A 27,268-nucleotide genomic window follows, 5' to 3' on the forward strand; every position below is an offset into this window, starting at 1 on the left:
GGATCCACTTGATTTATTGTAGCGGCTTTCTTAATGATTACATGCTCAGATGGCCACTGTATGGCATTTTCAGAAATTTCATTAAGCAATTGCAATTCTTCTTCTGTGTGGTTTTTCCCATTATAGAACCTCCTGCAACTGCTTTTATTACATTTCTAGAAGATGGTTTCAAACCATGATAAAAAATGTACAACTGCATATGTTCAAGAATGTCATGATGTGGACATTTCCTTAACATTGTTTTCAATCTTTCCCAAGCTTGATAAACTGACTCAGTGTCAGTCTGCAAGAAGTTAGATATATCCTGTCTTAACTTTGTTGTTTTAGCAGGGGAAAAATATTTATTTAAAAATTTCTGAGTCATTTGGTCCCATGTGGTAATAGACCCTTGCGGCAAACTTCGTAACCAAGTTTTGGCCTCTCCTTTTAAAGAAAAAGGAAATAGCCTTAACTTAATTGCTTCAGGAGGTACTCCATTATACTTTGCAGGTTCAACCAATTCTAAAAAGTCAATTAAATGACTATGTGTATCTTCACTTAGATCACCAGTGAAAATGCAAGATTGTTGAATTGTTTGAATCAGGCCTGTCCTGATTTCAAAGTTATTGGCTGCTACTGGAGGTTTCCTGACACTAGATTCACAATTAAAGCGATCAGGTCTAGCATAATCCCTTAGGATTCTATTTGCTGGTCTTGGCGTCACTTCATCAAATTGCTCCTCTACATGAGCTGGTGGTGGAATTTGTAGTGGATTGTTATCATCTTCTAATTGGTGCTCCATTCTGTTACAAGTTATGTTTTGAGACGATATTTGTCATTTCCTGCACAATCGCAAAGTTTTTTCAATTTCAGGATCGTAATTAGCCAACTCTTTTGTAGAATAGTGGGTCATAAACTATTTAAAATTAAAGTAAAATAAAGACAGTTCCTACAATAGTAATAGATAAGTTTTAAAAATGAATAAAAAAATAGTACGGTAATATTATAGTTAACTAAAACAATAAATTGTAACTAACCATCAAAAGAAATAATATAATACTAATTATATTATATGAAAAAAAATTCAATAATAAATCAAGTATGCTAAAGGATTAAAGTACTATCACTTAAAAAAAGTTGAACAAAAATATTATTTTATAAAAATATAGTAAATTAATAGTTATAATAATAGTAATATAGAAAAGTACAAAGGATACTTTTAGAATTAAAATAGTAAAAACAAGTACTTACAATTATAATAATAATAAAAAAAATAAAATATACTAAAAATGACAAAATAAAAAAAATGAGATCGTGAATCATAAAACTTATATATTATACTATTATATAGATGTTAGTACTAACAATAATAATAAAATATAAAATAAAGTAGGTTGAAGTACTAACTATGAAGGATTTTTTTTTATATGCTTTTTTACAATATTATATAGAATTGCTCCTAATAATAGTAACAATTATGATAGTAGTATGTAGGAGATAACATTTTGAAGGAAAAATTAACAATAATAATAAATTCTCAAATTAGTAATAAAATATTTATCTGAAGTAGATGTGTGCCAATCCCCGGCAACGTCGCCAAAAATTTGACAAAGCTTGTGTGTATAGGATTTTCTGCTTGTACTCTGTCAAATTCTAGTATAGTTTATGATATCGTCCCACAGAGATTGGACAATCTAAGCTACAAACTTGTAATATTTTGACTACTATTTGAGAGAATCAAATTGATGAAAGGTGTGTTTGAAATTATAAATTAAGACAAATTTCTTCTGAAAAGTTTATATTTAAAAAGAGTTGGGAATCGTTGAATTCACTTGATATATCATTACAATAAAATCTCAGTTTCATACTTATTTCTCTAAAGAATAATTGTTTATTGCTAATACAATTATATTTTTACACTAAGAAATAAATAAATAATTAACACTCCATGAGGTTATGTCAATTAATTGATTTAAAACTAATGACGATTAAACTGAAATATCTTGCCTGAATTGTGCTCAAGCGTAGTAAAAACTTTGTGAGAATATTTTTACTAGAAAATCAATAATCTTGCCTTCAACAATTTCTTTGTGAGAATTAAAATTGAGGAAAGCAAGATTACAGACTTGACACAATAATCTTACTAAAAATTACTTTAGCTCTAGTATTATGTGCTCAAGTGTAGTAAAAACTTCGTGAGAATATTTTTACTAGAAAATTAATAATCTTGCCTTCAACAATTCCTCCGTGAGAATTAAAACTGAGGAAATCAAGATTACAGACTTGAAATAATAATCTTACTAAAAATTACTTTCACTATAATATTCTATTCATCAGTTATTATATATTAATTTTGCTCTGTGAGAATTACAAAATTAATATAAGAATAACTTAGATATAAAATATGTAGATGTGATAATAATGATTAAGAAATCATCATTCCATCACAATATGAAATATAAATAGAATTTCAGGCCAAGAATGTATTGAAACTGAGATAGTATTATAATTATATCAAGCTTCATCAACTATCCCAACAAAAAGAAATTATTCCATTATGAAGTAAGAAAAGCTAAAGAATACTTTCAAAAGACTAAGAATATTTTTACCACAAAGAGAGACTAGAGAAAGAGACCAAGATTACTCTTCTCTTTCTCTTTAGAAGTTAAGAAAAACTAAATAGGAATATGGATACAAAGTGGGATGTTCTTTCTTCTACAAACATATGCCTATTTATAGGAAAATTTCTACAAGACCTTGGTGTGAATTTGCAAGATAATATCAATATATCATATGACCTTGATGAGAAATTGACATGGCAATTTGTCATGAAATTTTGGTGAGAATTTGCCATAACTTTTATATCTCTTGACTTTGTGTAGTCTTAGATGAAATTGCCATGGATGTATCCTTCGTCCTTGAACTGTAGGTTATTTCTTTTTCTCTTTTTCCATGTATTCTTTTTCCTGCAAGAATTGTTAGAAAAGTACGAGAATAAGATATAAATTGGTCATGTTTTATATCTAAAATATTATATTTTTTTATTAAAATATAAGAATAATTTATATCCATCATCTTCGAGTCCCGTTAGTTCGACCGTAGCCTTTCCCCGAGTGTTTGAGAGTTTTCGGCCCTTGAGCCGTCTTATGAGAAAGTAGTGAATTTTGTTGATGCACAAAGTGTTTTGATAAGCAAAAGGGGGCTTCCTCAATTACTTGGTATATGCATACATATTTTTTGCCTTCAGAGGCCCAATTGTTCTACATGGACACGGTTCATTCGACCGTTTGGCGCACTACATCATTCTCATATTGAGGTCCTCCTAGGCATAGTTTGAGTTCTTTAAAGAGGCGACCTCCTGGGGCGATGCCCCCCAGTATTTGGGGTTGATTGAATAGAAGCCTCGAATACTCGATGAGTTCCCCTTGGGTAGCATGTAGATGTTGCCTCATTAAAAATCTACCCGGTAAAACCCATTTGGGATAAAACTCGATCGAAGGGAAAAATAGTCGATGCATGCTTTATAACCCAAGGTTTTCGAGTTAAAGGGTGCTTCGGCGTTTTCATCGATCACCTGTAAAAAGTTAGTGTGAGTTATAAAGCAAAAAAGGGAGAAGTCACCGGCTCGGGCCTAGCTTCCCTTCGTTTGGGTTTCGAGTGTTGAGGATGACTTTCCTTAGGACTAAGTCATCGGCTCCAAAGTATCGGAGGTTTGTTCTCCTGTTATAATATCTCTCGATCCTCTGTTTTTGGGCGGCCATTCAGACTAGTGTAACCTCTCGCTTTTCGTCTAGTAGCTCGAGGGCAATAGTCATGGCCTCGCTGTTCGAATCCTCAGTGGCATGCCGAAATTTGGCGCTTGGCTCTCCGATATTGACCGGTATCAGAGCCTCAGAACCGTATACCAAAGAGAATAGTGTCTCTCCTGTGTTTGACTTCGAAGTTGTTCGGTATGCCCACAATACTTCGAGCAACACCTCTCTCCATTTTCCCTTCGCATTTTCTAACATCTTCTTCAAGTTTTGGATGATGGCCTTGTTCGTGGACTCGGCCTGTCTATTTGCACATGGGTGATACGGCGTTGACAGGATTCTCTTGATCTTATGATTTTCGAGGAATTTTGTCACTTTGCTGCTTATGAACTGCTTCCCATTATCGCATGCAATCTCGGAGGGGGATCCCGAATCGGCATATGATGTGATCCCAGATGAAGTCAATGACTTCTTTTTCCCTTATATTTTCGAAGGCCTGTGCTTCCATCCATTTCGAGAAATAATCAGTCATAAACAGAATAAACCTAGCTCTACCTGGTGCTATTGGTAGGGGGGCGACGATGTCCATCCCCTATTTTATGAATGGCCATGGTGATAAGACTGAATGTAGTTGTTCACTAGGTTGGTGGATCATCGGTGCAAACCTTTGGCTTTTGTCACATCTTCGAACGAATTCCTTGGTGTCCTTCTCCATGTTGTCCTAATAATAGCCTACCCTAATCATCTTTCGAACCAAAGAATCGACGCCAGAATGATTTCCACAAGTGCCTTCGTGGATCTCTCGAAGTACATAATCGGTGTCCCCTGGTCCCAAGCATACTGCTAGAGGTCTGTCGAAGGTCCTTCTATATAGCGTTCCATTCTCATCGAGTGAAAATCGAGCTACTTTGGCTCGAAGGGCCCTCGACTCCTTTGGATCTGTTGGCAACTTCCCGTTTTTCAAATAGTCAATGTATTTATTCCTCCAATCCCATGTTAGACTTGTCGAGTTAATCTCGGCATGTCCTTCTTCAATCACCGACTTGGACAGTTGAACAACAGTCCTTGGGAGTATGACATATTCTTCAATGGAAGACCCCAGGTTTGCAAGTGCATCGGCCTCGCTGTTCTGATCTCGGGGAATGTGGACCAGAGTCCATTCTTTGAAGTGATGCAATATGACCTGAAGTTTGTCTAAGTATCTTTGCATCGTGTCTTCTCGAACCTCTAAGCTCCCATTCACTTGGTAAACTACCAGGAGGGAGTCGCATTTTGCTTCAACAACTTCTGCTCCTAGGCTCTTGGCCAACTCGAGACCTGCAATCATAGCCTCATACTCGACCTCGTTGTTAGTTAATTTCGGAGTTTTTATAGATTGCCTAATCGTGCCACCTGTAGGAGGTTTTAGAACGATGCCGAGCCTGAAACCTTTTACGTTCAAGGCACCATCGGTGAATAGGTTCCATACCCCCGATGATGTGCCTATTTCCAGTAAGATTTCTTTCTCTACCTTGGGCACGAGGGTAGGCATAAAGTCAACCATGAAATCCGCCAAAATTTGGGACTTGATAGCCGTCTGAGGTTGATATTCGATATCATGTCCCCCAAGCTCGATGGCCCATTTGGCAAATCTGCCTGATAATTCAGGCTTGTGCAAGATGTTTCGAAGAGGGTACGTTGTTAAAACACATATACGGTGGCATTGAAAATAAGGTTTTAATTTCCGAGATACACTTATTAATGCAAGAGCTAATTTTTCTAAGTGAGGATACCTAGTTTCAGCATCTCCTAGAGTCTGACTTACGTAATAAATAGGGAATTGCGTACCTTGTTCTTCCCGAACCAACACACCAATTACCTCTACTTCGGATACAACCAAATACAAGTATAACCTTTCATCTTCTTTTGGGGTGTAGAGCAAAGGTGGGCTCGAGAGATATCGCTTTAACTCCTCTAAAGCGTGTTGGCATTCCGGAGTCCACTCAAAGTTGTTTTTTTTTAACAAGGAAAGAAATGATGACTCCAATCTGACGATCATGAGATGAATCGGCCCAAATCCGCTATCCGCCCGATCAGCCGCTGCACAGCCTTCATATTGTTCACCACTGTGATTTCTTTAATGGCCTTGATTTTGTTGGGGTTGATCTCGATCCCCCTATTTGACACCATGCATCCTAAAAATTTGCTCAATCCTACTCCGAAGGCACACTTCTCGGGGTTAAGCTTCATGTTGTAACTTCTGAGGATATCGAATGTTTCTTGCAAATGAGTCAAATGGTCCTCTACGCGCAGGGACTTAACTAGCATGCCATCAATGTAAACTTCCATAGATTGGCCTATTTGATATTCGAACATCTTATTAACTAGGCGTTGGTACGTAGCCCCAACATTTTTTAGCCCAAAGGGCATTACGTTGTAACAGTACGTACCATACTTCGTGGTGAACGAAGTCTTTTCCCTGTCATCTGGGTTCATTTGAATTTGGTTATACCCAGAATAGGCATCGAGAAAAGTGAGGATCTCGTGGCCGGCCGTGGCATCGATCAAGCGATCGATGTTGGGCAATGGGAATGAGTCTTTGGGGCATGTTTTGTTTAAGTCTTTATAATCTACGCACATTCTTAATTTGTTTCCTTTTTTGGGGACCACCACTACATTAGCCAACCATTCGGGGTATTTTACCTCCCCAATTGATCCTATTTTGAGGAGTTTTGTTACCTCGTCTTTGATGAACATGTGTTTTACCTCGGATTGAGGCCTCCTTTTTTGCTTTACTGGTTTGAACCTGGGATCGACACTTAGTCGATGGGTGGTTATTTCCGTAAAGATCCCTGTTATGTCTAAATGGGACCAAACAAAGCAATCAACGTTGTCAATAAGGAACTGGATGAGTTTTTTTTGAGTTCGAGGGGTTAGCCCCGTCCCTAGGTATACCTTTCGATCCGTAAGATGCTTGATCAAGACGACCTGCTCGAGTTCTTCGACCGTTGATTTTGTTGCATCCGACTTCTCGGGGGTAATGAAGGTCCGAGGAGTGAGGAAGTCTTCTTCATCACCTTTGTTCGAATACTCGCAGACCAGCTATTCCTCGTGGGTCAGCCTGTTCCCTGACTCATCCCAGACCGGGTGAGTCGATGTTGGTGCCATGTCATTTATCACGAACATCTCCTTTGCTGTACATTGTTCTCCATATACTGTTTTTATACCATTTTTTGTTGGGAACTTCATCATCTGGTGAAAAGTTGATGGTACCGCCCCCATATTGTGTATCCATGGTCTCCCAAGTAAGGCGTTGTACCTTATGTCACCTTTGATGACATGAAACTTGGTGTCGTGAACTGTACCGGACATGCTGACTGGAGGATGATTTCTCCTCTTGTTGTCTCGCTTGCTAGGTTGAATCCATTGAGCATTCGAGAGGTGGATATGACCTGATCGAGCAACCTGAGCTGCTCCACCACCTTCACCCTGATTACGTTGGCCGAGCTACCTGGATCCACGAGCACGCGTTTAATTTGAACGTTATTCAAAAGGAAAGAAATTACCAGTGCATAATTATGCGGCGGGGACGAGGTTGCGATATCTTCTTCTCTAAATATAAGAGCGTCCCTGGATACATAGCTCCGAGTTTATTTTTCCATTGCGATGGTCATTTTGGCCCATTTGAACACGGGTCCAGGTGGGACGTCTGTTTCTGTAATGACCCGACCAATCGTTTTAGGAATTTACACCCTGATTTCCTATTAACTGCTTTCCCTGCGTTTATTTTTGCTATTTCGATTTGCTGGGATATTCGGTTTTGAGTTTCAGAGAGTTTCGAGACACTTAGTCCCTAAATGAGAGTTTAAGTTCTAGAAATTGGACCGTAGTCAGAGCAGTGTGAAGACGGCCTCGAAATGGAGTTCCGTCGATTCTGTTAGCTCCGTTAAGTGATTTCGGGCTTAGGGGCATGATTGGATTGTGTTTTGGAGGTCCGTAGCTAATTTAGGCTTGAAATGCCGAAAGTCAAATTTTTGAAGTTTCCGGTTCGATAGTGAGATTTTGATCCGAGGGTCAGAATAAAATTCTAGAAGTTGGAGTAGCTCCGTAGGGTTTAATGTGACGTGTGTGCAAAATTTTAGGTCATTCGGACGAGGTTTGATAGACTTTTTGATCGAAAGCATAATTTGGAAGTTTTGGAAATCCTTAGGCTTGGATTGAAGAGTGATTTGTGGTTTTAGCATTGTTTGATGTGATTCGAGGTTAGAATAAGTTCGTTTGATGTTTTAGGACTGGTTGGTATATTTGGTTGAGGTCCCGGGGTCTCGGGTGAGTTTCGGGTGCTTAACGGAAGTGGAATTGGACTTAGGAAGAATTTGGAATTGCTGAACCTGTCATAACCGCACCTGCAAGTGTGGGACCGTAGGTGCGGAGCTGCAGAAGAGACTATGTGGCCGCATGAGCGAGATTTGGCCCAAGCTCCAAGATCTGCAGGTGCGGCTGGGTTTTTGCAGATGCGGTGCCGCAGATGCGGCCAAGCGACCGCAGATGCGGACCCAGCCCATTAAGTGACTTTTCGCACCTGTGATGCATTCTTTTGCAGGTGCGGTATCGCAGGTGCGCTCCCTTGACTGCAGATGCGGTAATCGCTGGGCAGAAATATGAAATTTCAAGGGTTTGGTTCAAAACTTGGAAAAAAAATCAAATTGGAGCTCGGGAGAGGGCGATTTTGGGAGGAAATTGAAGAGGAAATCATTGGGTAACAATTCTTTAACCCTTTCTAGTTATATTCCATCAATCTATAGTTAGTTTCATCATTTAATTTCGGATTGTAGATGAAAATTGGGGAAAAGTTCTTAGACCTAGAATTCGAATTTTGATTGGGAATTTGACCTTAGATTTGGATAATTTTGGTATGCATGAACTCGTGAGAGTATGTGAATTCTGAAAATATAAATTTTACCCAATTCCGAGACGTGGGCCCGAGGGGCATTTTGGTCATTTTACCTAATTTTGCGTATTAGTTTAGAATTTAATTGTAGAATCAATTACTTGAAGTGTTATTTACATTATGCAATTGAATTGAATATATTTGGGCCATTTGGAGTCGAGTACTCGTGGCAAGAACGTGGTTTCGAGTTGATTTTGAGCCGGTTCGAGGTAAGTAGCTTACCTAACCTTGTGTGGGGGACCTTCCCCTTAGGATTTGGTATTACTGTTAATTAAAATGCCTTGTACGTGAGGTGACGAGTGCGTACTTGTGCTGATTGTCTAAAATCCAATTTTCATTAAGTAATTACTAGTATGTTTCTTTTCCTGTTTATATTACTTGCACTTAAAGCCTGTTGTTAGCTTAGGAAAGCATGTCTAAGTGATTTAATTGCCTTATTTGCTCAAACTGCTTTACCTGAATTCTTTGCAGCATGCTAGGCTAGAATTACTTGTTTGCCTTAATATGAAATTGACATTTGGTGAATATTTTCCTGATGCTGTTGTGTATTTACATTTGGGACTACGGATGTGGGATTCTGGTAGCTCCCCCTTGTCTGTTTATTTGGGACTACGGATATAGAATTCCGGTAGATCTCCCTGCACACTTATGGAACTACGGGACTACACCCGGTATATTTCCCTAGTACTGGGTATTTATATTTGGGACTATGGAACGGGATTCCGGTAGATCCCCGCGCACTATGAGTTGGACTATGGGATGGAATCCTGGGAGATCCATTGGATATGTATAAATGGGACTACAGACGGTATCCTAGGAGATCCCCGGTTGTTATTTTTGGTACTGAGCTGTATTTCTTTATGTGTTTACTTGGCCTTTATAATAGTTGTTGTTATCCTTCATATCCTGTGTTATTTTACTGTTGTATTTATTTACACCGTTTATTTCACACTGTTAAACCTTATATCTTATTTAACCTCAGTAGAGCCCTGACCTTCCCTGTCACTACCCGATCGAGGTTAGGCTTGACACTTATTAAGTACCGCTGGGGTGTACTTATGTCCTTTCTACGCATGTTTTTCATGTGCAGATCCAGGTACTTCGACTCAGTCCTATCACCCTTGAGGTGAGACGACTGTTCCAGAGACTTCGAGGTATATCTGCCGCGTCCGCAGACCGAAGATTCCCTTTCTACTCTCCCTATTGTATTAGCCCTTCTGTATTTCTTTTCCTTGTTAGATATTCTGGAGTTAGACACTGATAGACATTCCAAGACTTGTGGTTTCACGGGTTTCCGAATTTTGGAAAAATATATTGGTTTTAAGAGTTAATATTGTGTATGCCGGGCGACACTTTTAAACGCTGTTTTATTATTCTATTTCTGTTTTAAATTATTTTCTTCCGCAAATTTGGTTTATTTTCCACATTTTAGCCTTACCTAGTCGTAGAGACTAGGTTCCGTCACGATGGTTCACGGAGGGCGAACCGGGGTCGTGACAGTTTCTCCAACGATCATGTGAATGATTTGCTGAGGTTCTTCTGGCCCGTTCTTTCCATGAAGCCCAATATCGTTGTTTTCGTGTGCATTTGCCGAGTTAGATATTTTGACCTGAAATCAACGATCCTTGGACAAGAAAAAGTGTGAAGAATAACTGGTGTTTTCAGAAACTAGCACCAAAACAATCACTATTATTCTTAGCCCCACGGTGGCCGCCAAACTGTTTACTTTGAAATGGTAACTACAATTATATTTGATTTTGTGGTTCTAAAAATACGTGATTTATCATAACACTAGTTGTTAGGCAACATATGCTAAGTGTGAGTTATGAAAATAAGAAATTCAAACCAATAAGGTTACAAGGCTGGGCCTCGAGCTAGCTGGAGGAGGGCCTCGAGGTCTAGATGAGGCTAAGGGTAACAAACAATTGATGAAGAATCAATGATAATAAAGGCCTTAAAGATGGCTTTTTGGGGTTAATGATGAGCAATAAATGAACAATGAAAGAATAAGCTATAAATGTGAAGAACAATAGTGTTAGCTAAGAGCAGAGAATGTTGTATTATATTCAATATGTTGTGTAATAATCTAAATCCCCTCTACAAGATGACCAGGGTCCCCTTTATATAGGGGGAGAGAGGATCTATGTATAGTACATGTCTAATCATGATACGGGAATGCTACTGGTACAGTTGTATAACGACTCAATATGAATTTGTAATATTCTTTGCAGAATTTGTCAGTCCTCATCACGTGCCTTCCGCCCTTTCATAACGGTCATCGACTTACATGTTGCCTCGAGATGCGTCATGGGGGTTCTTTGATATGCACTGTTGATGCGAGTGCTTCGAGGATGAGCCTCGGGCTGTGCTTCGATCCTATCGAGGTCGGGCTTGGAAACACCATCGGAGTCTTAAAATTGGGCTTCCCTGATTTTAACCGTATACAATTGCACCGTAAGCAGGTTATTTAGTACACATCCGGAGCATAGCAGCTGCGGTTTCCCTAGGAATTTTCTAAAAAAAAAGTGTTATGTTATTATTTATATGATATATTACTCAAGTTCAATATCTTCTATTGTCAAACTAGTTATTGTAAACAACTACAGTAAACAATATATATCAATAGCCTGTTTGACCAAGCTTCTTTTTGGCCAAAAGTGCTTTTTTAGGTCAAAAGTGCTTTTGGCCAAAAATTGAGGTGTTTGGTCAAGCTTTTGGAAGGAAAAAAAATACTTTTGAAGAGAAGCAGAAGCAGTTTTGGAGAAGCAGAAAAAAGTAGCTTCTCTCCAAAAGCACTTTTTTGAGAAGGACTTTTGAGAAAAATATACTTAGAAGAAGTTTTTTTAAGCTTGATCAAACACTAATTGTTACTCAAAAGTGTTTTTCAAATTAATTAGCCAAACATAAACTGCTTCTCACCAAAAATACTTTTGAGAAAAGCATTTTTGAAAAAAAAAAAAATACTTTTCAAAATAAACTAATTTTTGCAACTTGGCGAAACGGGCTAGAAATCTAATACGGAGAATCTTAACTTTAAAACTGGCAGGTTACAACTAAATAAGTTAGGACACGTGACATACTAAAAACGCTAGAAGGTTATTTTGGTAAAAACGAAACATGCCCCTGCTCCTGCTGCTTATAACACTGACGATAGCGTCAGGAAAAGATGTTTTGGTTCAGCCTCTGTATCTCCGCTTCCGCTTCAGCTTCAGCTTCGCTGTAATTACAATTTTCTCTTGCTTTAACGAGGTAACAAAATTTCTATGTTTTTCCTATTTTTTCCAGATCTATTTAACCGTTTACAAAATCGATTAAAGATAAAGGGACACAGTATATCTAAGATCTGTCTTCTTGACCTTGATTCTAAGATATGATTTTAATTTTATGTGGATCTCTGAATAAGTTTTTTGTCTCTGGAGAATAGAGAAATCTGAACCCTATAACCCGTTATTCATTACTTTTAATTTAACATTGTTGTTTAGTTTCGTTAAATATTTTAGTAAGAATAAGGTCTACACACACAGCCTACACCCCTAGCGTCTCCTTGACCTACCGTCATCAAAACAGAGTAAGATTTATCAGGACGGCAGATTTAAGTGCACACTGACCAAAAATGTGAATTGTGCGAGAAGAAAGACTTTAATCCCCATCTCTACTCAGCTTTACCTCAGTTAAGCTTTCATATCTTTGTACGATTGCTTATCTCCTTCTCTTTTCCCTTTTTGCTTGATAATGACTTCTCAACTTCTCTGATCTTGAAGTTCAACCGTGTAAATACTCAAGAATTTAAAAAATTTCACTTCTTATAATTCATTCTACCGAAATTAGTCAATTGAGTTGGGAAATTTTGAATTTAACTTTTCTACCGAAATTAGCCAATTGTGTATACAAATCTAAGTTGGGAAATTTTGAATTTAACTTTGTGCGAAATCCATTAATAAAAGTTTGAATCTTTTTGGCAAATTCTTAAAGTATTGTTGAATGAATGAATGAATCAATCATTCAAATCTGAGATAATTTGATTTGGACTAGGCGTGAGATGCACTGAAGAAGTCTGAATCTTTTGTAGGATAAAGTTTTGGTAAATTCTTAGGTTGTGCTGATTGAATGAATCATAGTTTGAATTGAAGAGTCTAAACCGTTATGCATCCCATATGATTTTTTCCTTGGTGAATTCTGCTGGTTGAATTAATCCGCACGAGAACCTCTGAATCTTTATGTATTTATGGAAATCTTTTTGGTGAATACTTAAGTTGTGTTCATAGAACCATATTAATTGAGATAGTTTGAATTGAGCTGGATGTGAAATTCATGGAAGAAAGTAGTCTTCTTTAAGCGTTTCTAGGAATTTTTTGGTAAATTCTTAACTTATGTTGATTGATTTGGTCCTCCTTGAAATTGAGATAGTGGGTAACCAACAATGTTAACAAAAGCCATTGCTCCGTCACTTAAGGTGATGAGGCGAGGGTTTAGTGGTTCCTCGGTGAAGCCATGCATTTTAGAGAAGTTTGTGCTTCAAACAATAGTGCACTAAGTGATTCTAACGAGAATCAATCATTTATTTGAATCTTATCTTTGAGGAGTTGGTTAATATCGGCATTATTATATATTGCAAGCTGAAATTTATAGTTTAATTGCAATTTTGGTGTACTAATTTACCGATGTTCATTTTTTTTAATTTCCCTTAAATTGTGTGCTTCACTTACAAAGAAGTGTGGCTTTTCCTCTCGCTTTTCACTTCAAACCCCATGGTCTTTATTGCTTTTTTGCACTTTTAGCTATCACTGGTTCGAGTAATCAGAAAGTTCTATTCTTGTTCTGTATCCAAGTTTCGCAGTTTTATTGTTTTTGGCATTTTTTTGTAGAATTGCAGAAGGCCGTGATGTCAGGGCATGATAACTCAAATGGGTCTTCAGAAAAATCCAGCAGTGTTATGGATGATTTGCCAACTTTCAATGCTGAGAATATGCAAAACAACATGAAAGTTATTTTATACAGGTTGGTTGACACTATCTTTAGGTTCAGTGCAATGTTTTATAGTCTTTTATGGTTTTACTGTTTCTTGAAGATTTCAAATAGTTGTAATTAGCTAAGCTGGACGTACGTTAATACATACTATGTTGGTGTGAGTTACGTCCTCAATCATGTGAGATTGATGTTAGAACAACTGGACTACTGGTTGAAATTATATGCATTTGTGTTGGAATTAAATCCTTCACCGAGGCATTATTTCTATTCTTTTTCTCATAATCAAGAAATCCTCGAGGTCCAGTGGCGTACGATTCGAAACTCGGTGGATAATAGACCTCCCCCTTTACCCTTCTCCCCTTTACCTCTGCAACTGGGTTTGAACACGTGACGCCTGCCTAATCCACACATCACGCTTTGCACTTTTACCACTAAACCAAAGCTTTGGAACTTATTGATGAACATGAAGAATCTATGTTAAATTTTGTTAATTTTGGCCAAGATTATGTTTTAGAGTTCAAGTTCAAACATTTGGACTTATTTTTAAGAAGTCCAGTAAGCTCAAGATTGATTTCAAAAAGCCAAGATTCTTTCCTTTTTAAAATAGGATTTATTGTTTCTTTTCAAGAAAGGATTTCTTGTTTCCTTTTATTGGTAGGTTTAGACTTTCTTTATTGTTTTCCTTTTAGAATAAGCCTTTTTCCTTTTGTAGGATTTTAGTTTCTTTTCCTTGTAGAGTAGGGATTTTACTTTCCTTGTCTTTAGCTATTTGATTTCCTTATTAGAATAGGAATTGTAGTCATCCTAAAACTTGAGATACGCTATTTCTTGAAATCAGCCCATAAACCACGTTTTCGTTTCAAGATCTTGAATAATCTAAAGATCTCAGTGCTAACTTCTTTTCATCTTTTGAACAATAGTTGGAATGATTTTTCTGTATTATGGCTCTTTGGGTTGGGTTCCTTGAGTTCTTATTTTCCAGTGCACAAGACTATAGCTCTTTGCACCTAAGCAGAAAGGAAATATCTGTTGCTCTTGTTGTAGTTCCATGTGTTACTATAATGGCTTGAGGAGATGCATATAGTCCTTCAAATATATGTTCTTTTACCTCACTAAATTTCTAAGTACCTCAATCATCAAAGAAACAACCTAATACCCAACACTAAGAATTGCAGATTATAATGGTATTGATGAATGAATTTTACCTTTGTAAGTTACAATAATCGATAAGAAGTAGTTTTTTGAATCATTTAAAAGTTTATACTGGTTTCCAATGCTAATGGAAGTTATGGTACTATGCTTCTTATTTTGCTTCTACAACAAAACAATCCCAAGCTCCATAAACTTATCATATAAAAGAAAAACAAAACCAACCTTTTATGCTACAATTGTCTATCAAGAAATGTCAATACTTGATTATTCAATTGGAACAGAAGGAAGAATGAAAATGTGAATGGAGACGGGCAGTTGATCATTTATGAACAAGTAAAGTTGGGTTCTTTTTGTCTGTCTGAGCTATTATGCTTTTTCCCTGTCATTGGACATTTCCAATTTATATTGAGCATTATGTTGTTCAGCCGCACATTCATGGCGATCATTGGTGGTGTTATTGCTGGCATTCTGGGACTTACTAGCTTGACAGGCTTTATCTTTTATTTCCTTGTCATGGTAATAACTTCGGTAGCACTCACAGCAAAGGCCAAGTTTTCAATCCACTCCTACTTTGACAGCTGGAACAGAGTCATGCTTGATGGATTTTTTGGCGGGCTTATGGTACGTCCTTGATTCGATATTTCTAATAAGATGTCTTCTTTGTGTATTTTCGTTTGTTCTAATACTTGATTAAGAATCAATTCATCTGCTGCCTGCCCAACCACCCCTACGGGAGAAAATATCGTAAAATTCACTTTCTTTTATAAATCATAATCTTTTTGAAAAGCCCTGATTAATTTACTTTACCCGCCTCATTTTTTCTCCCTTGTTACCCTTTTGGAAATTTTTCTCATTCATTTTCGCGGTTATGAATACTTCCCAAATCTTTTAAACTTTTATTTCTTCAAATTTTTTCTTGCAGTTAACCAATTATTGGATCATATTATCTGTATCTTAGTGATATTTTATTGGTTAGAATCATGCTTATCAGTATTCTTACATATCTTCGTCAATTATTTGGGGAGATGGAATTGATTTCTATCTTGGTAGCCTATGTTGTACCTTTTTGTTTTAAGGTAGTATCCAGCATAAAATTTCACAGCATGATTGCTGAGAGGAATTTGCTATCTTTGCATGACAATTTGAAATTTAAATTTAGCTTCATATGCTTAATTTGACACTAACTTGACGTTTCTGATCTTTGCAGTCATTCGTGCTCTTCTGGACGTATCCTAATCTGTTGTAGTCTTTCAACAAATAGATCTATGAATTCTTTTATTCCCTCTTACTAAAACTATTTGAAGGTATTCGGCTTATCATCTCTGCCCCAACATGCATGTCTTTTGCCAATATTCTCAAGTTTTGCTCTAAGTAACAAGATAGGGTGTAGAGATGACCATGCAGATGTTATCAGGTTATAGTTGGGAACATGTTATCCGCTACCTCCCCTCCTCTGCCCTAGGAAATAACCATATTCTGTCTTTTACCTTTGCCTCATGGACAAATTGTTTTGGACAAATTTAGTTGAGAAAAGAATTGTGGGAAACAAAAACATAACTGGATATTTTGTTAACATTTATAGTGCTCTCAAATTGTTTTTCATAGAAAATTATTTCTTAACCAACCAAATTGAAAATAAAAGGAGACGCCGTAGCGGTGCCAATATTTTCATTGCATTTCTTGTGTGGTTTCTATGTATCTTTACCATATTGTCCCTGCATGGTGTTGTATTGTATATGCATTCCTGTAATTCCTTGACATGCAAAAGATTCGCATATGACATCGTGCATATATTCTGAGGATCCCTTCCCGTGCGAGATGAAGACCTTTGCTATCCCAAGAAGATGCTAAGACATTTTCAAGTTCAAAGTGGTGAGTATTCAAAGTTTTGCACTCATGGTATTTTCATTCTATTAAGCTTGTAAGAAAGTTTTTAGAGTTGGGAGTAGTTGAACATTTGATCTTGAGAAAAGTTTTTGGTTAGGTAATTTATATTCAGAGTTTAAAAGCTCGAGTAATTGCATAAGCAGTTGAACATTCCATATCACTATTGAATGATATAGAGAGCTGGTAATCTTAGTGAAATCTAATTGTTCAGATTCAACAATTGAGCCTTATATTGTTTTTAAGAAGCACTACTATGGTTATACTTTTGACTACAGATTGGCTTCTCGAAAGGTAGAAAATACAGGTTTTGATTGGATTCAGCAGTCATCTGGTTTGTTCGATGCCATTTAGTTTCTGTATTGTACAAAAAGAATTGCAATTTCTTAATGCATGATTGAATTGAGATGCAGCTACGGAGTGTGGCCTTGTGAATTTCTACAATTAGTTCACGCTAAAATCGAGCTTTAGGGTGTATTTTACAACGACGGCGACGACCCAGTATAATCCCACAAGTGGGGTCTGGGGAGGGTAATATGTACGCAGACCTTACCCCTACCCGAAGGGTAGAGTCTCCTGTTTCCAGGAGACCCTCGGCTCAAAAAAAGCAACAGGAGTCGATATATTAGTACCATAAAAATGCATAATAAAATAACAACAATATAAGAGATATGAAATACGAAATATGAAATAGATGGCTGGTATAGTAAAACTAGCAGGTAAAGCCCTGCATCAACAGACGACTAATAACACTTTGTATGGAGAAAATGTTTTTCAATTTATCTATTTTTGGTTGGTATCCATTAACTTATTTTTTCCTCCAATTGCGGAAAATAATTTTCCTACCAAAAGAAAGAAAAATATTTTCATAACTCTTTTTCAACATTCCTTACCCTCCACCTTACCTCAACCTCACCCCCCCCTCCCCCCAACACTTAACTCCCACCTCTTGCCCCTAACTTCGGCATTGTCACCCGGACATACCATTCTTTCTTGTCCTTATCCATTTGTCTCTTGTAGTGTTTGCCTAAATTATAAATTTTCTAAAAGATACTTTCTGCCACCAAATCAAATAAAAGAAAATAAGTAAGAAAATCACTTATTTTTCAAAAAAATCTTTTAGGAGAATATTTTTTCCTTCTTACCAAATACATCCTTAGAATGCAATTTAATTCATATGAAGCCACATGAGGCCCTCACAAGTGAAGCAAGGTTCAAGAATAAAAGTAAAATATTATACGAACATATTAATGCAGGTTATACCATGGCCCGGGGGTACATAGACGTAAAAATTGCACGGGCGCCCTATTTGGTCGTCCCTATTTAACTTATACCCATTTTTTAAAATTATTTTAACTTGTACCCATTTTTAAATAACTTTAGCCCCCTTTTTTCTCCTCTTTTGCAACTCTCTCAAATCATATACGGTACAATCTTAGCTAAGCAGAAAATATATTGGATCCATTACAATTGGATATCCTTCTAAATGGTTTAGAAACAGCATATAATGGTGTAACTTTTGTGCTTCGTCCGTTTCTCTATTAGAGTAGTATATGTCGTTTTTCCAAACTCTGATTATTATGCAGAGACTTGGGGCTTAATTAAGAGCAATAAATAATACAGACGAGTCAATTTGATATCACAAGAAAATTGTTGCTACGAAATCATCATAATCCGAAGAAGACAGTACTCATCAACACGAAGGATAATCAAAGGAGTTATTAGTATCTAGGTTAACTAAATAGCTTCAGCTCTAGAGTTGAAGTTTGACAGTTACAAAACAAAAACTTCAGCTCTAGAGCTGAAGTTCGCCAATTACAAAAATAAAAACTTCAGCTCTAGAGCTGAAATTTGCCAGTTACAAAACAAAAACTTCAGCACACTTGGTTCAGCACACTTGTTACTTCAGGCCCGTCTACTAAAATGCTGAAGTTTTGCGTAATTGTCTTTGCTACTTCAGCCCCATATGCTGAAGTTATGCGAAAAAGCGGGTACGCTTGTAATTTTTTTTGCAAAGCAGACAAAAGTTAAAACGTGACACAAAAAGCGGGTATAGATGCAAATGCCCCTGTATAGACGTATGAATATTAAGGTGTGTTAAGAATGGAAGATGGCATTGTGTTCCTAGAGCTAACAAAATAATCATTAGTTGATTTTCATTTTCATATACAAAAATCACTCTATAGGTGATTCTAATACGTGAACCAGGGGATTGGGGTGGGGGTGGGGGTGGGGGGTGGGGGGGTCCTCACGAGATATTGATGACTGAGTCATGCATCTTGACTTTGTAACGGCTAGTTTGTGAGTCTGTGTTAGTACTAAGATGGACTATACCATAATTTTTATTATAAAAGTAGTCAAATTATAAAGATTCAGAGCGAGTAAACCTAATTAATTTGATATTATAGTATAGTTGTTTGATATAATTAATGATATAGAATTTTTTTTTCTTGGTTTAAATAAATTTGGAGTATTGTTATCGCTATTAAATTTTTATAAATCAAATCCTAGACATTACAACCAAACCTTTTGTTATATTTAAAGTTGGACATTAACAACGCATATAACCTGAGCAAAAATAAACTTGACAAAATATACGTTTGAGCGTTTAATATATACATTTTAGTTTTTAAAATAAAAATCGTTGTCATATAGCTACTTGATCGTTACATTTCATATGGCTAAAACTTTACAATGAGCTAATCAAACAGCCCGTCTTAGCTTTGATCCAGAAGCTAGGTATTTATGGCTACTTGATTGTTATATTTCTGCATACTTATTATGGAGTATTATTGTTTCCGTTATCGGTGTAAATGACATTATGGATTGATATGTAAATGGAAATATACACCTAATTTTGTCCCTCTCCTATTAAATCTAATTTTTACCATTCAAATATGTTTTTTTAGTGTTTACCATGTTATTTTTCAATTTTGCATTTTAATTAACTTTATCTTTTGAAAAAGTTGAAAAGTACTCCCTCCGATCACTTTTACTTGGCACCTTTTGACTTTTCACGCCCCTTAGGATATAATAAATAAAGTGTATAATTTACCATGATACCCATATTAATTGATGCATATTTTATTGGATTTGAAAAAATGATTTGAAATGAATAATAAACACTATGGATAAAACATGAAAAAATTTGTTATCTTCTCTTAATATGCGTAAAGTGCCAAGTAAAAGTGAACATCTATTTTTAATAAACATGCCAAGTAAAATTGTTGTCTTCTCAGATATCTAAATATTAGTGAGATGTCTCAACTGCATTGTTGAAAAATCCAGCAGTAACTCATAACTTAATTTTAATATTTTATCAAGGATACTATTCAAACAGTGGAGTTGGGCTTATTCAGGAACGATGACATTATCTTCTCTACAAAAATCTGCCATCAAGACTACATCCCGGGTGTTTCCGTTCTGCCATCTGGCTTATGTTTTCATGTAGCATTCAGACCGAATGACTCTATGAAATTATGTTGATATTTTCTCATATTATGGATAAAGTAGGAGACATCTCTATTTTAACTTTCCTCTGACTATCAAATGAAATGTGTCCTCCTCTCTTTGAAAGAAGGGACGCTTCTGATTCTATTGGTGCTTGAACAATTTTGTCTTCTCCATATTACTATAATATGGATAAACCAAATGAGGATGAAAAAAATGATGATTCTTGGCCTGTATTTATAGAATGATGACCGGGGTGCATACTTAGGAATATGTATAGACTTTACATGGAGAAAGAAAAACTAACCATCCACTTACAGGTTATTTAAGAGCTTTTATTAAAATTTAATGTGAAGAAACTTTTCAGTTTGAAACGGATAAAAAGAGTGGCGTGAAACGGACATGAGTGGGATGCAATAATTTAGAAATAGAAAAAAGGGGGGAAATTAATGAAAAAAGAAAAAAGATAAATCAATTCCAGCAGTAAATCATGACTTATAATTTTAATATTTTATCGAGGATATTATTCAAATAGTGAAGTTGAGCTTATTCATGAACACTGGCATTATCTTCTCTACAGAAATCTGCCATCAAGACTACATTCTGTGTCTTCTCGTTCCGCCATATGACTTATGTTTTTCATGTAGCATTCAGACCGAATGACTTTATGAAATTATGTTAATACTTTCACTTATTATGAATAACATAAGAGACATCTCTATTATAATTTATCTCTGACCATCAAATGAAATGTGTCATCTCTTTGAAAGAAGGGACGCTTCCGGTTCTATTGGCGCTTGAACAATTTTATCTTCTCCATATTACTATAATATAGATAAACCAAATGAGGATGAAAAAATTGATGATTCTTGGCCTGTATTTATAGAATGACTAGTGAATTTATCCGCACTCGCACAATCATAAAAAATAAATAGTAAATATACAAAATATATCTCTTGTGTAAGTTTAAAGAAGATAGAAGCGATCAGAAAATTCATATATATGCATGTAAAATTAAATATATCAATCATTTAAAGCACAAATATAAAACCTTTCATCATAAATGCCTTCTCGCTAAAACATTCAAGCACCATTTCTTTACTCTATTTTAATGTACTGTCAAACCCAATTTTTTATATACATGTCAAACATAAAATCTTCAATGTCAGGTCGTACACCGATAACTATTATACTTATATAAGTAAGTATTCTCCCATGTTAAGAAAAATTCTTAGTACCACAAATTCATTAAATAGAATACAGAAAAGTGTCACGACCCGAATTTTTCATCCTCGGGAGTCGTAATGGCGCCTACTCGTAGAAACTAGACAAGCCACAGAAAATTTCTAACTCTTTCATTTTTAACCCTTTTTAACAACCTGAATTAATAGGTATCCAACATTTAGATATTAACGATAAATGAAATCAACCGGAAGACTTAATCTAATATAATAACCAAGACCAGTATGATAATGACAACACACATCTCTAGTCGGAATCCAGTGTCACAATATCACGAACGGACTAAGATTACTACAATAAATGTCTGAAAGAAATACAATCTATCTCGAAATCTAATGAAAACAGAGTACATAATAAAGTAGAAGAGAACGTCGGGCCTGCGGATGCCTGCAGGACTACCTCGGGATCTCTGGCTGGACCGAAGGCAGGCTCCCCAAGTGCTATTATCCAAAAGCTGCTCCAAAATCTGCACATAGTACAGAGTGTAGCATCAGCACAATCGACCCCATGTGCTGGTAAGTGCCTAGCCTAACTCCGACGAGGTAGTGACGAGGCTAGGACCAGACTCTAGATAAACCTGTGCAGTAATATAATATACAACGGAAAATAAACAAGAATAAATAATTAACATGGGAGGGGTACATGCTACAGGGGAAATATCGAATCTAGCAGAAACTTAAGAGAAATATGAGAGAACAATTCAAGATTTACAACAAAACCATAAAAACACTATTGCGGCGCGCAACCCGATCCCTATCATTTAACACTGTTGCAGCGTGCAACCTGATCCATTTATATCACTGTTGCGGCATGCAACCCGATCCAATATAACATTGTTGCGGCGTGCAACCCGATCCAACATAACATTGTTGCGGCGTGCAACCCGTTCCATATATAGTATTGTTGCGGCATGCAACCCGATCCAACATAACATTGTTGCGGCGTGCAACTCGTTTCATATATAGTATTGTTGCGGCGTGCAACCCGATCCAACATAACATTTATATACCTTTAGCAACAACTATACCAAGAGTCCCGACAAGGGATCAACAATAAGCTACACTATCCCGGCAAGGGATTCGGCAGTAAAAGTAAATACGCCCCGGCAAGGGAGAAACAACTATAACCAATCCTAACCCAACTTCTACTCATCTCAGCTAACACCAATACTCAATCATAAGTAATTTCTGTGAGCACGTAATTTTTGCTTCATGAAAACTACTCCAAAAGAAATTGAAAAATAAAACAAATGTCATTTGGGTACAAGTTTAAGAATTTTACGTGACATTTTTCATAATTATTTTGTCTGTGAGTGTTTATTTTGTTTAATGAATTAAAAATACAAAAATATATGTTGCATGCACATTTAAGATTTAATTGTGCACTTAGGAATTAATTGAACCATGTTTTATTTTTAAGAGAAGGAAAATCACAAAATATGTATTTGTTGCATTTTTGTCGTTTTATTATCCCATTGTATGATTTTGTTTTTTTTATTAATATTTAATCCTGGGTGTCAATTGTTATTTAGGTTTAATTAATATTTTTAATTTAATTTTGGTTTTACAACTTATTTTAGAATTTTTGGTAATTAGGAATTAAAAAGAAGTTAAAAGAAAAGGAAGAAATGAAAAAGTTCAAAGAAATCGGAACTGGGCCGTTTTATTTTGACCAAAATCAGGCCCAAACAGATGCCTAGACCGGTCCAAATCTCACAGATGTTCGAACGACGTCGTTTCAACGGCAATCAATCACAACCGTTGATCCTGCATGATCCAACGGCTGAAAAGCCGTCTCCCTTACCCATTCCCTGGCCCGACCCGTTACCCGGTTCAAACCGACCCCCTACTTAAACCAAACGACGCCGTATTGGTTAATCTCCTTGATCCTAGCCGTCAATCTTCATTGATCCAACGGATCACATTAATCCCCTCAATCTAATGTACCAAAATACCCAGACCCATTACCCCCCTCTCATTTCCAAACACCCCCCTGTTCAGTCATCTCTCTCAGAGACGACCTCTCGAAACCCTAGAGCCGCCACCCCACACCTTCGCCTGAAACCCGACGGCAACGATGCCGCCGGCCACCCAAATAACACCCCTGAACCCTCTGACCACCCTCATTACGAATCCGTTAACCGTTTGCCTCGAATCAACCGCTAGCTTCTCGAATCTTCAATCGAAGATTCGAGCAAAACCTAAACCTACCCCAATCAGTCCCAAGTTCACACCCCAACTCCACCTGACCTCCCTCGTCCCAAATACCATGTTAGTCTTGCTCAAATCAAGCCGGAACTGGACGAATCCTAAATCGACCGCACGAGCCCTAGAAGAACAAAACCTAGGAATCGATCCAAAAGATTTGAGGTCTTAACCGACTTTAGTCAAGTGTTCTCAGTCGAGAACACTCGATTAAGGTCCGTTTTGGCTTCAAAGTCTCAAGACGAAGTTCAAACTGAAACGGATGGGGTTTGGTCTGGAAGTTTCGAGGTATTTCCTTTTGTTTTCCTTTTCCTTCTGTTTGTTTGTTTTATTTTAACTGAGTAGTTCGTCATTTTCGTCAAGTAGTTCTTCCTTCTCTTTCAGACCTTTTTTTGGTCCAGTTTTCTCATCTTGGTCGATTGGCATATGTTGAATTTATTAAATGGTCTCGTCGATTGACCCGTTCATGTATATAGTTCAGTTGTTCTTCTCAAGTTATTGTTTGTTGTTTTGTCTTCCGACCTTGGTATTTTCAGCCTCAGGGCTCATAGCCAGTATACTTGTCGTTCCAGCATTTTTGTTCAAGGTGAATTTAGAATTGTATCTGTTCCCAATATAGATAGCTTACTCTTATGCATCTGTATGAATTAATTTCTTGACCTTAATAGTCCAGTCTGACTATTGTCCTGAATCATTGAGTCCCCATCTTGGTTGAAATGTTGTTGGATTGGATTTGAGTTCAATTGCTGATTTAGTTTAATGACTTGGATCTACTCATTTGTTATGTTAAGTTTATTCTGATATGAATCTGGCTTTGCTGAATTGTCCTAAGGTTGTTGATTGGGAGTTAGTTTCATTTGTTTAATTAGTCAATTGTTAGGATTTCCAACTTAGTTGAATTGGTTATAGCTGATGGATTTGGTATAGATTGAAAGGGGTTGAGGTAGGATAATACACAGGGGTTAAAGGGGTAATTTGGGAATTGAAAAGTTTAAAAAAAGCTAGTTTAAGTGTTCTGTCCAGTAGGGTACTAAAGTACCATTAAACTAATAAATTGTTTAAGTACTAATGGGGAACAAAACATAATGGTTGGGGAAGGTTTAAAGGAAATGGATTAAGAAATAGGTGCCCGTACCTATTTGAATTTAAATAAAGGGAAGGACAAGGGATAATGAAAAAAACATACTCTAGTGGGGAACAAGTGAATTAAAAGGAGAACAAAACATGTAGTAGTGGGCAGAAATACTTTCTTAATTAGCTAAGTGCTCCTTAGAGCTGGAAAGGGGCTGAGGTTTGGGTATAAATAGGGGTCTGGACAGAATTAGGAGGGGACCTTTTTTAGTTTGGTCTGGCTATTCTTTTGGGCAGACTTTAGAAGAGAAAAGATTCGGGAAATCTTAAGGGTTTGAACATTCTGAAAACTGGAAGAGAGTTTTAAGAGCTAGTCTAGTTTAACTAGTGCTATCCCATTGAAACTAAAAAGAGCTTCAGCTTTAACCGTGGAGTTGTATTTTCGAGTTTTTCTTGATTACTGAATTCCGGGGGTGTTTCTGCTTGTGTTTTGATTGATATTTGGTTGCTATCAAGCTGTTTTGGGGTTAGTTACTGGGTGTTTGTGTTGCTGTTGGTATTGCTGGGAATTCTAACTGGTTTCCTGAGTTTGCTATTGGTTATTTGCTACTGTTTCATTGGGTGTTGCTGGAATTTTGCTGGTTCCTTTTAAATATGTTACTAGGTTGTTCTGTCACTGTGTTGCTGGTTGTTGCTGTTGCTGTTTGCTACTGCTCTGCTGATCCTCCTCTTTCTTCTTCATTGTTGTAAATCCCAGGTACACGTCTCAAAACTACCTTGATGTAGCTATTGAAATAGAAATGAGATCAGCATGTTCATGTTCTCTCTATGTCGTACACTGATGGCTAGATAAATGTTAGTTAGTGTGTATATTGTTTGAGGCAAATCAGATTTGATGTGTAATAATCTGGACTTTGAACGATATTGGATCGTTAAATTTGAATTAGAATTTGTTCATTCTGAATAGTAGTTTTAGTGTAGTGTATCTTGAATTCATGTGATAATTATTCATTACAGCTTAAAATTGGCTTTGAAATCAGAATGTAGATCATGATAATGTTAAAATCGGGCCTAATAATTGATTTAGTAAGTGCAACACTTTAGTTTTGACACCAGTGATTTGAGCTTAAGATCAGGGAATAGGCACTTAAGTTGGTGAAGTGTGTTTGATAGCTCAACTCAGTCGTTAATCACTCCATTGCCTTCGGAATATTGTGGTAATATATTAGTTAGGCATAACCCAAGCTTAAAATTGGAATCAAAATGATCAGTACTTGTTAATTTGACTAGGTGTACCTTGTTCTTACTTGTTACAAATTATAGAGGGCACATGGAATAGCTTGAAGCAAATTCATTAATATTCGTTTTAATTGAATTAAGCTTGCTTGGTACAAAGATCAAGGCCCATCGGCCTGTTTCCGGCAGTTTGAGCTTCAGCTCCTCTGACGCGGGCCTAGGTCCAGTTTTAATTCCCTTCACGTTTGGACCTGGGCCAAGGTCTGCGACTGGCCAATTCTGAGGTACAAACCTGGATATAATTTCTCTTTGTTGGGCTTATCCTGGAGCCCAATGGCTAGACTATGGTGCAGAATTATCATTTGGTCCAGTAACAAATTAATTAGGACTTTTTCTTTTATTATTAGAGACAATTAGAAATAGCAAATCATAGTCGCTTTTAGGTTTTCCTTTTAAATAATAAATGAGACGAGCCTCGCCGAACAAAAAATACATAAATTGCGGGGCCCTTAATAAATGGTTAAAAAATGAAACATTTAGAGTTCGAGATGGGCTGCTTAGTGAGTTTCATGGCCCTCCCCAAAGATGACAACGCGCTAGTCATTTTAGACGTGTTTTTAATAATTTACTTTCTTAAACTCGGGTGCACATTTATGTGACCCAAATCCAAATCTCAACAGAGTCAAAATATGTCAATAATAACGGGTGCATTGATGTGACGTGGTTCGAGATGTGTTTTCACGACGTTGCAATTCTCGTTTAAAATAATAGTAATAAAAGCGGTAAAAGAGTAAAAATTTGCATATAGGTTCAACATGTATAAAATCAGATAAATAAGCCGAATATGATAGTTGAGCGACCGTGCTAGAACCACGGAACCCGGGAATGCCTAACACCTTCTCCCAGGTTAACAGAATTCCTTATCCAGATTTCTGGTGCGTGGACTGTAAATACAGAGTCATTCTCTTCCTCGATTCGGGATTCAACCGGTGACTTGGGAAACCATAAATCTCCCAAGTGACGACTCTGAATTAACTAATAAATCCCGTTTCGATTGTCCTTTAATTAGAAAAATTCCCCCTACGCCCCTTTACGAGGGCGCCAGGTGAAAAAGGAGGTGTGACAGCTCTGGTGACTCCGCTAGGGACCGAACCCAGAATCTCTGGTTCAGGGTTCAGAATTTTAGCTTAGACAAATTGTTATATTTGGCTTTATCTGATTTTGTTACACGTTTGGGCCTAATGTGCTAAGTGATGCTTTTACCGCTCTGATATTATATGAACTGTATATAAACTGTTACGAAACCCTGCTCTTCTCATCTTCAGGGATGTGCTCGCTGGTCGAGACTCTATATTCTGTTAGTGTAATACCTTGAAATAGGAAAGAGGCTCGGACAAGTT

The 27,268-nt window shown here is 36.8% G+C and overlaps 2 protein-coding genes and 1 non-coding gene across 3 annotated transcripts; 2 read left to right on the forward strand and 1 right to left on the reverse strand.

Annotated features, from left to right (window-relative positions):
* Window positions 1-209: 209 nt before the first annotated feature.
* LOC142167664 (small nucleolar RNA R71) lies at window positions 210-316 on the forward strand. Its single transcript, XR_012697753.1, has one exon. It is a non-coding gene; the product is annotated as a small nucleolar RNA R71 (small nucleolar RNA).
* Window positions 317-4,452: 4,136 nt separating this feature from the next.
* On the reverse strand, window positions 4,453-5,058 carry LOC142166993 (uncharacterized). Its single transcript, XM_075227140.1, has one exon. The coding sequence runs from the start codon at window positions 5,056-5,058 to the stop codon at window positions 4,453-4,455; it is 606 nt and encodes a 201-aa protein (XP_075083241.1).
* A 6,719-nt stretch (window positions 5,059-11,777) lies between these two features.
* Window positions 11,778-16,885, forward strand: LOC107770842 (uncharacterized). The gene is made up of 5 exons (XM_016590176.2): window positions 11,778-11,910; window positions 13,527-13,659; window positions 15,207-15,402; window positions 15,989-16,008; window positions 16,550-16,885. The coding sequence occupies exons 2-5, from the start codon at window positions 13,544-13,546 to the stop codon at window positions 16,578-16,580; spliced, it is 363 nt and encodes a 120-aa protein (XP_016445662.1). The 5' UTR covers window positions 11,778-11,910; window positions 13,527-13,543; the 3' UTR covers window positions 16,581-16,885.
* Window positions 16,886-27,268: the final 10,383 nt, after the last annotated feature.

The sequence above is a fragment of the Nicotiana tabacum genome, chromosome 12, assembly GCF_000715075.1.
Source record: "Nicotiana tabacum cultivar K326 chromosome 12, ASM71507v2, whole genome shotgun sequence".
Classification (NCBI taxonomy): Eukaryota; Viridiplantae; Streptophyta; class Magnoliopsida; order Solanales; family Solanaceae; genus Nicotiana; species Nicotiana tabacum.

What these genes read in the sequence shown, in the direction of transcription:
- LOC107770842 (XM_016590176.2), top strand. Translation starts at nt 13,544, where the DNA reads ATGTCAGGGCATGATAACTCAAATGGGTCTTCAGAAAAATCCAGCAGT. An exon ending in ATGAAAGTTATTTTATACAG is followed by an intron (nt 13,660 to 15,206) that starts GTTGGTTGACAC and finishes TATGTTGTTCAG; the next exon opens with CCGCACATTCATGGCGATCA. An exon ending in TCATTCGTGCTCTTCTGGAC is followed by an intron (nt 16,009 to 16,549) that starts GTATCCTAATCT and finishes GACATGCAAAAG; the next exon opens with ATTCGCATATGACATCGTGC.
- LOC142166993 (XM_075227140.1), bottom strand. Translation starts at nt 5,058, where the DNA reads ATGATTGCAGGTCTCGAGTTGGCCAAGAGCCTAGGAGCAGAAGTTGTT.